The 11,642-nt window shown below is 47.7% G+C and overlaps 3 protein-coding genes across 3 annotated transcripts; all 3 read right to left on the bottom strand.

Annotated features, from left to right (window-relative positions):
* Nucleotides 1-887, bottom strand: H6S33_005308 (uncharacterized protein; the record flags this gene model as incomplete). Its single annotated transcript, XM_044836859.1, has 3 exons — nt 1-627; nt 693-736; nt 812-887. The coding sequence occupies 3 exons, from the start codon at nt 885-887 to the stop codon at nt 1-3; spliced, it is 747 nt and encodes a 248-aa protein (XP_044698617.1).
* Nucleotides 888-2,272: 1,385 nt separating this feature from the next.
* H6S33_005307 (uncharacterized protein) lies at nt 2,273-5,999 on the bottom strand (the record flags this gene model as incomplete). Its single annotated transcript, XM_044836848.1, has 6 exons — nt 2,273-2,430; nt 2,485-4,074; nt 4,152-4,165; nt 4,223-4,536; nt 4,621-5,851; nt 5,902-5,999. The coding sequence occupies 6 exons, from the start codon at nt 5,997-5,999 to the stop codon at nt 2,273-2,275; spliced, it is 3,405 nt and encodes a 1,134-aa protein (XP_044698616.1).
* Nucleotides 6,000-7,945: 1,946 nt separating this feature from the next.
* On the bottom strand, nt 7,946-9,637 carry H6S33_005306 (uncharacterized protein; the record flags this gene model as incomplete). The annotated part of the gene is made up of 10 exons (XM_044836837.1): nt 7,946-7,985; nt 8,058-8,346; nt 8,417-8,550; nt 8,615-8,812; nt 8,898-9,029; nt 9,087-9,100; nt 9,178-9,202; nt 9,265-9,309; nt 9,368-9,516; nt 9,602-9,637. The coding sequence occupies 10 exons, from the start codon at nt 9,635-9,637 to the stop codon at nt 7,946-7,948; spliced, it is 1,062 nt and encodes a 353-aa protein (XP_044698615.1).
* Nucleotides 9,638-11,642: the final 2,005 nt, after the last annotated feature.

The raw sequence follows: 11,642 nt of genomic DNA, 5'->3' as shown, positions 1-11,642 counted from the left end.
CTACTCCACAATCGGCCAAGTAGTATTATAGAACTCCCCCCAGTAATCGACGCTCGCATCCTCTTGCGGCATATACTCCACCTTATTCCTTATCCACTCAAACGCCTCCTCACCATATATCTCCTTTACAAACGCAAACGTTCCATCCATGCCCGCGGCCACCCCCGACGTCGTCCACACATTCCCATCCACGGTCCACCTTGCCCTCGGCACCCAGTTCACGTTGGGCCCCTGCCCCGTGGCCCATACCCATGCTGCCTTATTGCTTGTTGCCTTCTTTCCGTCGAGGATGCCAGTCGATGCGGCGAGCGCAGACCCCGTGCACACGGTGAGGAGATACTTCAGCGACGGGAAGGCGGCTTTGATGTATTCGCGGGCGGGGTCGAGGAGGGCGCCGGCGCGGGTGCCGGCGCCGCCGGGGATGATGAGGACGTCGAGGGCGGGCGGGTTGGTGAAGGTGTGTGTGGGGACGATGCTCTCGCCGAAGTCGGAGCCGGTGGTGTTCATGGCGGGGGAGCGGGGCTTGGTGGATACGGGGTCGAGAGTCTCGGCGATGATGTAGAGGTTGGTCTTGAATAGGGTGGAGAGCATGTTTAGGGTATCGAGGGGGCCGAAGACGTCGAGTGCCTGGAGGGGTTAGCTGGGAGGACTTGGGAATTGGGAATTGGGTATCAGGTGGAGGCGGGGGTTACCTGGAAGGCGGGGAAGACGAGGACTCCGAAGTTTACTGGGAGGGCTGCGGTGGGGGGGGGGGGGGGTTGGTTAGTTGGACTCGTAATGATCAAGATGTGGGTATTTAGGATCAGCTTGCCTGGAACCTCTGCTGCACATGCAGCAGTGCTGGAAACCAGAAGAGCGGCCATTGCTGTGAGTCTAGGGAAACGCATAGTGGATTCTGTGGTTAGGTCCTATAATCCTAGAGGGATAGCAATGGGAAATACGTACATTTAGTATGGCAGAGAGAGGTCCTTTATACTGTGCTGGTGTGTAGCGGTGTAGATTTGTAGCCAGGATGTATAGCTAGGATGTAATCATTTTTGAAAAGATTTAGGCTTTTTGCTTTATATATGATCAACAGCTTATTTCTGTGCCCCCCCCAATCCACACCCAGCTGCAGTTCGCCTTAGGCATACGTTTCCCGCTTCAGCGGAACACCCAGCTGATCACGACCATCAATTCGTACACCTCGAAAACGGGCTGAATAGCAGCAACACTCCGCAAAGAGCCGGATACATATATACATGTATGTGGTGAGCAAGTATATATATGTGCAGTGACAAATGCAGTAACACGGAGATCGCAGCTAGTAATCATAGTAGCCGCATCCATCCGAAGAGATGTATGTACATCTGTGTTGTTGTTTAGGACCGTGAGAGGGTGGTCTCTCTCCCTCTAGCTAGCTCTGGACTGGCTGGTGTACTGACTGACTGACTGACAGGCATTCGAGGTTGATGTATGTATCTCTCTCCTCGCGTGGTACGTGCCCGTTATATAAAACCACCTCAAAACTGCTCGCGTTGGTATGCAAGCTCAGGTCCCTGCAGATACATAGGTTAAACGGCACACATGAGCCAGTCTGTGGTACTGTGTCATATGCACTGCGGGTACCCATCAACACAATCCTGGTTGTGATAATCGGGTTCGAATCCCGCTTAGATCCTCTTTCAAACACTTTTTTTTTCTCTTTTACCTGATCAGTTCTATATATTGTTGAAATGGCAAGTTCTCTGATCCAACCATCGAACCCCCCCCCCCCCCCCCCCAATCCACGGACGACAGACACGGCTATATTCTAGGGGTGGGTACGGTACTCACCCGAGAGGACAGTGCCAGAGTATGAGCGCGAGAAATGGACAAATGCCTGCACTAGTTCAACCTATATAGGAGCGCGTCATAGTTGACGAACGCCTGCTCTTGGTTAGACTGAGACTATCCCACTCAGTATGATTGTACTTATATACACATGTTGAGCTGTAGGATAAACACAAAGCCAGTAATTGTTTTAAATCCCTCCGATTCACTCGGTCAGGACTTGTACACACAGGGCATAAAAAAACGTTTTATTTTTTGTACAGAAAATAACCATTCTAGTTTTGAAAGGTCCCAAAATTGATGAGTATAAATATACATGTATGTATCCCTATTCTAATCCCAGAGAAATAGTAACCCGCCACCATTAATTTCGCCAAAAGATATATTAACGACAAGAAGGAAATAAACAAATAGAAGAAGTAGCCTCCCCCGGTTGCACATATATAGAACCACCTCCGCTCTACGAAGGAGGAGCAATATATTCAGTAACTTCCACCTTCATCAGGAACTGACTCTCCCCAGGCTTCACGTCCTCGTAAGTTCTAGGGCTTGAGGTCTCGGTGGAGGACTCCTTGTGAACACCGTAATGTTGCTTACGATCCCACCCAACAAAAAACCCTTAGCTGTACGTATAGCCTAGCCCCAAAAGTTTCAGTGCTCGGTCCTTTGTACTTTCTCCGTAAAGACGGGCACAATCCTCCAGCGCATTGCTTGCGTATAATAACGTGTGAGTCGCTGCCAATGTTGTAGGCATATGGCTCAGGTTAGCACCTGGACGAGACCAGTATACATATATAATGACAATCAGGAAGTATGTCAGGATTCCTGTTGCCATTCCAAACATGGAACGTGAAAGTGTGACACGCTCTTTGCTGACAAACGATGTTCCGATAGTCTTTTCTGTGGCGCCAAACTCAATGTATTTATCGGAGTAGAGCTGGAGGTTGATTGAATAGAGGGCTTTGTAAACATCCGTGAATGCTTGTACGACATTTTCTTTATCGGGTATATGCGTGACATTTGTCAGGTGGCGACGGACAAGTGGGTTTTTTTCAACCATAAGATAGTTTATCCACCTCAATGTGTAAGGACTCAGGAAGGTATTGTCACTGCCTACTCTTAATATACTGCCGGAAACTTTCCACTCCCCATCTCTGGTTAAAAAGGCGGCTATGGCGCTCTGAAAGCTTGTGTCATAATCGACAGTAGGATCTGTGGTGTTATCCCATCCGAAGAACGCTTTGCCTTCAGATCGGGGTAGCGATTTGAGGATATCGTAGGAAAGGACGATGCCTTTCCCGTCAACTACTGCCGAGACCTCCGAAACCTCCAAATTCGAGGAACATGAGATGACCACGTATTCGGTCTGATTATTCGGCGCATAAGGATGTGAGAAGTTACTTGGGTTCGGGTCACCCGGAATTTCGCCCCACCCGGCAAAAAACGTCCCAGGGCATGTTGGAGACTTGAGGAAAAAGTCGCTGGCAGGCGTTCCATCTTGGTTCCAGTAAAATAGGCTTGTATTATATATTGGTGTCTCTCCGTCCAAGTAAAATATATCCTCTCCCCAGCAGCTATGGCTAATATTAAGGGTGTTGACAGTATAACCAGACCCAAAAATCTCATAGGTTGTCGTGTTGCGCATTAAAAGCTCGTCGGGTATCAACTCGCAAGATATATTTGCTCCGAATCCCCAGGTGGTGCCGCGTTGCTCCACAATCTGCTCCGAAGGCTTTGTGCTGTTGAAGGGCAGAATAAACATTTCCGGCGTGGTCCACTGGGGAAGGGAGCTGTTTAAAGAGAGATTTCCGCTCAAAACGTAGTACATCTCCGGCATGGGCGTACTTTCAAAGTTGCTGGTATAGTCTGAAATCGTTTGTGCAACCTTGGGGGTAGTAAAGCGGTCCAAATCATCGGTAACCATGAAGAGTTCAGATGACGAGGAAAAGAGTCCTCCAAGGGCAACGGCGAGGAAGTTTACCGCAAGAATGGCGATAGTAAGGGCAGAAAGGACAAAATTTCGAACTCTGAGAGATTGCCATAGCTGAAAATGAGGAGGGGATTTATCATAGTCGAGAACAAGTGAGCGGGAGCTCCTTGCCTGTCCGAGGCCTTTTTTTAGGGTCTCATAAGGACCAACCATACAGGCATAAGCCCCCAATAATACTAGCAATGGCTCTATTGCCATACCAAGTGCTGTGGGTATATAAGACCACAGTATCTTATAGCCAAAAGAGTTGGTAGGTGCCACGGTAGGAAGTCCTGCGGTCGAGGAATGGAATGTTAGTACCCAAGCTGCTGAATATGCCATAATCTTGTACCAGACGTAGAAATCTTACCATTATCCTTAGTGCTATATGTGTATATGGATATCAAGAATACCAGTAAGAAACCAAAAAAGGAAAAATACGAGACTCCCGCGATCCTGCTGAGTTCCCAACTAATTTTAGGCTTGAAGGGAGTAAGTTCATTGTTGTCGATATGCTCAGGAGTCAACCATGTTTTCTGATCCGCACTCCCGCTTGTGACCTTCTCGATTATAGGACCTTCCCCTTCTACCAATCGTAGCTGGTATTTGTGGCCAGCACGAATCAAAGAATCCGATAGAACACGGGGATCACAAAACTCGGAATTGTGCATTGTAACATCTTGTGATAGCGTCCGAATTGCAAGCATTGATTCTAACAAAGAGTTTGGTTCTCCATCAAGATTGGTTTGTCTTCCCTAAGTTACGTATAAAAGATAGAGCGTTAGGAGGGCCAGTACGATGAATCCAGCTTGTGTAAGCCGGCACCACACAACGCTCACAGCGTACGTTTCTGTTTCGAATTCTCGGGTGATCTTTGTGATTGAATTATTTGACGCCGGGAGGTTTCTCAGGTCGGAGGCCAACGAAAACGAAAAGAGAAGCTTGTAAGCATCACTATAAGATTTTGCAAGTTCCACTGGATCTAGCAAACTCGAGAGTGTATCGTTGGGATAGCTCCGGAGGGCAAATCCACCGAGACCAAATTCGGTAAGCAATTGAACCGTTGGTACACTCTCAGCCCTATTAGAAAAGGCCGGATCGGTAGCCCCATAGCGCTGCAGAAGCTGGTACCTTGCATTTGGATACTCGAGCGGTGCGGTGCCTAAATTTACAGAATATCCGTTGCTATCCAGATCTTCCGGCAATGCAGATGTCTGACCAGTAGCTGCGAGCTTTTCAAAGGCGGGAGCGTTAAAGCCGGACAATGACCTCCTTTCCCCCACACGGTCAACATTTTGGACAATGCGATCCTGTCCTTTGATCTGAACAGTAGCCATGACGGACTGTGTCCAGTAGCTTGGCTCGCAGTATACAGCTGTCCAGTTTGCTGCAAGCCTGTCGCCGTCTTCTGCCGTCAGATTATATTGGTTTCCCCATATGCCAAGAAACCGAGGATCTTTCGAGCACTTTGGCATTGGGGAGTTGAGCGTGTAGATATCTTGTATGATCCGCCTACTCACTCCTACTGTCATGGATTCGTGGCCCATAAATAAACTATTCCAGGGAGCATAGAAACTAAAGTCCACGAGATGTTCCAGGTCGGCCATCAAGTCAGTATCCCCCGATGGAATGGATTCCAAGGTGTAATAAGTTTTGACAATGTCGACAAGGTGGTATTCACAGTCATTTCCATTACTAATCACGTATCCCCATCCTTTCTTGGGTATATCTGCCTTCTGACATTTGAGATCCGCCTCATAAAGGGTTGACTCCCCTGTCCAGGTCTCATCCTCCCTAAGATTCTTGACCGCACTGACATCGAACGGCATTAGTGCATACTCGGGAGTTGTAAAGGCTGGAAGTGAGCCGCCCAACCAAGCATATTGATATGCCTGGTATGAAGATTCGGTAGAGAAACCTGCTGACGTATTCCTGAATTGAATTTGGCTAGGAATTTCTGTCTCCAATGATTTGACGACATCTCTCTCTTCTATCATACCGGGCATTATCGGGATCAGAAAGACGACGGAGAACAGCGCCATCGTAGAAGATAAGCAGACAGCCCAGTGTCTAAGTGAGGGTTAGTGTTGATAAAATATAACTTATTTTGTAATGCGTACCTTCGTTTAAATGACTCCCATGGAAGGGAAGTCGGGGAGCTATATGGATATTCAAGTAGGAGTGAATCTTTCGCTGTAGCACCCCCGGCCTTGGACATCTGGAAGAACACTTCCAGTCGCTTGAAGTCATGCTCCGATGTAGCCCAAAGAAGGCCAAACAAAACAGATATTATCGTAGGTAAATAATTGCAAAAGAAATCTGTGCCTCTGGATATTCCTCTTTCTGGATCAGAAAGATCCCCAAAGACAAGACCTTTATCCCGTTCCGATCTCTGAAGCAATAACTCTGCTATCAGAGTGAGAATTAAACATAATATCGTGAAGAATATTAAGAACGGTGCTCGAATAGGCCATGGTCGCCAGTTGCCTTTATAGACTTGGCTAACTAGAAATCTATTATGAACTGTATAACTGAGTCGAAGGAGGATTGAAGAGGCGTACCTTTGGCTGGATCGGGGTCTGTTGGATCCTCACGCCCAAGACTCTTATACTTCATCTGCGGCGGCGAATGATTTGGATTTGAGATTTGTTCAGTAGGCTCGTCGTGCTGCAATATCACACATCATAGAATCGCTGAATGCCGTAAAGTAGATTCTTCTTATAAGCGGATTAAGCACCCCTATGTAACATGCGTCGTGAGGATCCTAGTACCAATACAGATAGAACAATAACTGTGCCAGAGGAGTACATATTGTACCTGCATTGAGGCACAGTTTATTCCTTCCGGTCGCTTTCAGGCTCGTTTGATATCGACCCCTTATTCAAACATTTCATGGCTAGTCTTTAGCTAGCCAAAGCTTATGGCACTTGCCCGCTGTACTCCAAACACAAGTATCTGATTTAGCAGTTGAGAACAGACGGAAATTCCAAACCAATACAGATCAAAGAATTTCTAATATCTTCAGATACTCGGTTCAAAGTGGGAGTTGTAGATTTTCTATTTCTGATCCCTGCAGGAACGACCCTCACAAGGCGCTCCCCACTAAAGTGGGGAATATGCGAATGGGGGTGAGATCCGTTTAATTTTTAACTGGAAACAGAGATGCACAAACAAAACTGTTCCATGAGATAGATTACGATCGTACGAACCCTGTCATTAACGTGGCTGGGTACATAATATCCGTAGACATACGATTGATAGTTAGCGATACCGTCATACGTTCAACACTCGAGAGTTTTGCTGTCAGGAGCACAAATTATAAAGTATGGTTAATATTGTCCGAATATTGAGCTTCGGGGAACACCTGGTAGAGATATCCAGGTCGCTGTACACCCCAGAAAAACCCTGAGGTACGTTGCACATCGCTGCCTATGTCTCAAGTACAGGATAAATGAGGCTCAGCGAATGGTTATATGATAGGTAGTTTATTCTCCCCTTGATCAGCAATAACCGTGCCCCTTTTACGATTACTACCACGATAGTTACCTACAGACATGTGATTTATAAGTTGGTGGATCAAACAACAACTCGATAGGAAGAACTACGTTATTTTCACCTTATAAATTTACGCAAAATAATGCGATTTGACCGGTGATTATTCCGCACGGGTATTGCCGATAACGTCTTGACAGTTTTGTGCCTCTAGAGCTGGGGCCCGGGGGTGTATCAACAAGCCCTGAGTGCTGACGCCGATCGATCCGCGGCGCGGGGGGGGTAGGATCCTTGACACCAAGCGACTGGGGTATGAAAGAGAGTTGAGTTGTAAGTCTTCATTTTCAGAAAGTCTCAAATGCATTAGACAGATTGTATTCTCTGTCGTGGGGACTTGTTGTAACGTTGGGTCGTTGACAGATATGTCAAGACCGGTCAAGGTTAGGGCTACCATTTTTGAGGGTGTTGCGCTAACGGTTGGCACACCCGCCTATCAACGCAAGAGATCTGGCATCGAACGCAAACAGGCATGGAGCCGATCGCAAGCATAGTATTCTTTGTAGAGTACAAACACAGTCCTAGCAGGAAATTGAATCTCATTACTTCATTCGGCCAATAAATGAGCTAGTACTGCTACTATACGAAATCCTTAAGAGACCCCCCAGACAACATCTAGCAGTCCTCCAACGGCTTACGAGCATATAAGAGATGTCTAATTGAACACACTGTTAGCTCATGCATGCCCCACAGTCAAAGATGAGTACATGTAGTTATTATAACTTACTGCACGTTGTAGGAATGAATCTTCCTGTTCCTCGCGTCCCTCCCCGCACCCTCTATGATCTCATTCGCCTCGTCCAGAGTCATCTCCAACTCTCTCGTAAACAACCCCGTGCCAAAGGCATCGAAAGCAGCAGTCTCGGCGTTGAGGAGGAGGTATGCACCCTTCTCCTTCAGCTTCTTATCGGCCGGCCATGTTCCGAGTGGGATCTTGAACGTCTCATAGGTGATGTCCTCGAAGCCAGCGTCTTCGAGCATGCCCTTTAGTCTTGCTGTTACGTTGAACTCGCGACCTATTTGTTCATGTCAGCGTTAGGTTCTTCTTATCTCTTGCACTGAGTTGGTCGGGGTGGGTGGTCAGACCATGCTTCTTCGCAGCCTTCCTGACAAGGTCGTAGAACTTCCACAGGTAAAGGCCGCTGTGGAATGTGCCGTCGTCGCTGCAAAGGTCCATCTCGTACTCTCCAAACTCGACGTAACCGCCGGGCTTGACACATCTATGGACACAACCTCGTCAGTCTCTACGTATACTATTATATCATCCATGGGAGATGAGCATACCGGTAAGCCCGCTTCACCAACGCCGGCCAGTCTTGGATGGCACCAGTCAAGTGTCGCATGTGGATGAAATCGAACGAGTCGTTCGCCCATGTCCACTCTACCTCGGCGTCGTCAATCTGGAACTGCACATTTGGGGGGACCCAGCTGGGCTGGATGGGACTCAGGTCGGTTCCTACAACCTCCGCGGAGGGGTAACGTCTGTAGTTAGGAGTAAGATATATGTTCGATATACAAAACGGATGTGGGGGGAGGTGAGGGTCGGCGTGGGGGTTAGTTTACTCACTCTCCCATATCGATGGCCCAGATACCGGTACCGGTTCCAACGTCGAGGATGCGCTGTGGGTTTTCGCCTATGGGGGCAAGATGGAGTTTGTCGTCGAGCATGAGGAGGTAGACATGGTGGATGATGTCCAGTCTGGATATTGTTAGCTACCCTTCGTGGTTATGGTTGATCTGTAGGTGAGAGACTGACCTGTTTTGTTCTCTCTATAGATGAGGATAATACGGTTAGTCTGCAATTCTCGATCATCATACCCATCCAGTCTTCATATCCAGAGTCGTACCTCGTCGTTGGGGAAAGCGTATTTCCTACGATCATGTATTAGCCACAATCCCGCCCCCCATATCAAGAGAAATCAGTACTGCCTCACCCATCCTTATACGCATGATATCTGCGTCCGTTCTCATAACGGTAGCTGTCACACCCCAACGTCAGCACCTCCGGAGACCATAGCCCTCACGAGAAAGACCTACTCATATATCGACGACGACAGAGATGCGGTCGAGTATTCACTAGCATTCACAATCAGCGACCAGTTTTCCCAATTATCTTCGTCCTTTTCGGAGGTGTCGACATACGACCCAGACTGGTAGGCAGAGCTTCCAGAGTCATCCGAGATAGTCTGTTGGTGACATGGCATGTTAGAATCTCTCTGTTGGTATTGTGATATTTCTGTTGCAAGGGACCATCATTCTGGTGTGACATACCTCATCAATGGCAATCTCATCTTGTCCAGCTGACATGGTGATTGTTTTCTTTTCTGTTATAGGTCGGGTGTAGATTTGGAGATGGGTATTTTTCAGGAATGGGGTTTTTCTGGTGGAAACTGGTGGGGTGTGCCTATTTATGAGATATCTATGGCGGGGGGAACAGAAGTGTGTGCTGGGTGGGTGGGAGGGGGGTCTAATATGAAGGTTTCCTTGGTTCACGATAGTCCCTCTCCCATACGGGTTGTATCATACTATGTAGCCGGATTACCACGCTACCGTAGGATTTGAGAATGTTCGTTGCGCCTCAGCAGGGGTATAAGCCAACCAGAGGCAGTATTTGGACAACAATATGCAAGTTTTGGTACAGAATACGTATATACCCCTCAAATACTGCGGTACTCCACCTAGCAGACATACACAAGGTACAGTATCATATGTAACATAGTGCTTTGGAGAAAAATCTATCACAATACTAGAGTACCCCCATCCGTATCCCGTCACAAGGTACCAAATCCCCAGGTCAAGTATAGCTGCAGGTCTAACTAGATATACAAACGATGATTCGGACCTTTATTAAATATCTTTCGGCATTTTCTTTTGCTTTTACTGTTGTAACAGACGAACTGTAATTTTCATGCTTGTATGGTAGGTAGGTAGCTATAGTGTTGGTCGATCAAGATGTAGATAGCCGGATATCCAGCATGTGCTCGAGCACAGGTAGAGTACTCTATGTATACTCTCGAGCATGTAGGTAGAGAACCTACACTAGTGTCATGGAGATATCCCACCGCCACCCACCCGACCAGTAGAGTATTGTAGGCCCGTGGGGGGAATATTGGAAGTGCATATCCGTTGACGTTCTGCTTCACCTTCTCACGCCAATTGAAGTCCTGTACGCGGCACGAACCGCATGCATGGCGGCTAGTGATAATATTCCAGCGTCTCTTAGTCTGAATTCGCCATGCGCTGGAGCGGCGGCGAGTCGATCATTTCCTCGATACCTGTCTTCATCGTGATCATGCTCGTGAGCCCGGCCCACAGTTACTACTACTCTCTGGACTCTGCATTAGTCGGGTTGCGGATGTGATATATCGGAATCCGCACATCTCGGGACTAACCTACTACTCGCTATATCGGCTGGAGCTCGAGGTGGAAAGGGGCGTGTGCCGCCTACATGCCAGCCTACTTTAGAGTAGGTGAGGTCCAGGGGTATCAAATCCAGCCTAGAGTCGTGAACTGGAGCCCGCCCCACGTCAAATGCTTTTAATGATACCACATACCCCAGTACAGGTCCTCCGAAGGGTTTTTTTTTTCTTGGTGGTTCAACGTATTAGTGGAATTAATTATCATGAAAAGGAGAGGAAAATGGCAAGAGTTTCATTTGTCAACCTCGTCCCCAAGTGGAATAGGGCGCTCGCCTTAGTTGGTATGGCCCGGCCCGCTCCCTCGCAGGACCGCGATTGCCACGTTGTGTCCCGGAATCCTCGTTGGTCTTTTCAAGGAAATAGAGAAGCACCCACCTACTCTACTAGAGTACAGTCTTCGTGTGGGATGGCAAAAAATCCGGGATAGCAAATTGAGCTTGCAGTTGAAAAATTGGCTACTCGTAGTTTTTTGACGTTTCCGGACGCGACCACTATTGCATGCCATACAAAAGATAGCCTTGGCGGGTTTTTTCTATGTATGCAATAGCAGTTGCGTCCGGAAACGCTGTGAAATTGCGAGTAGATCAAGATTACTTCTATCGGAAACTTCTTATGTAAATCGATGCTATTCAACTAATCACTCGAATGGTAATCCCTGGACGGAGATAGCCAATCCTTCGAGCTTGACGGTATTCTCAGAGGATCTCGTACGGGACAGCAAGGGATCCGGTGCATTGAGTTCCGGCATATCGAGTTGCGACTATACCTACACTACGTACGTGATATGTACATATACGAGTTTGACCTAAGAGGAACTTATAGCCATATGTAGTGGGTCGGGCCTCTCAGTACACCACAGGTGTTCTCTAGACTGCAATGTCTTCCTCGCGAGT

Source organism: Morchella sextelata (assembly GCF_020137385.1).
Source record: "Morchella sextelata strain SCLS chromosome Unknown scls_2, whole genome shotgun sequence".
NCBI classification, from domain to species: domain Eukaryota; kingdom Fungi; phylum Ascomycota; class Pezizomycetes; order Pezizales; family Morchellaceae; genus Morchella; species Morchella sextelata.
This window is presented reverse-complemented; position numbering and strand designations above follow the sequence as displayed.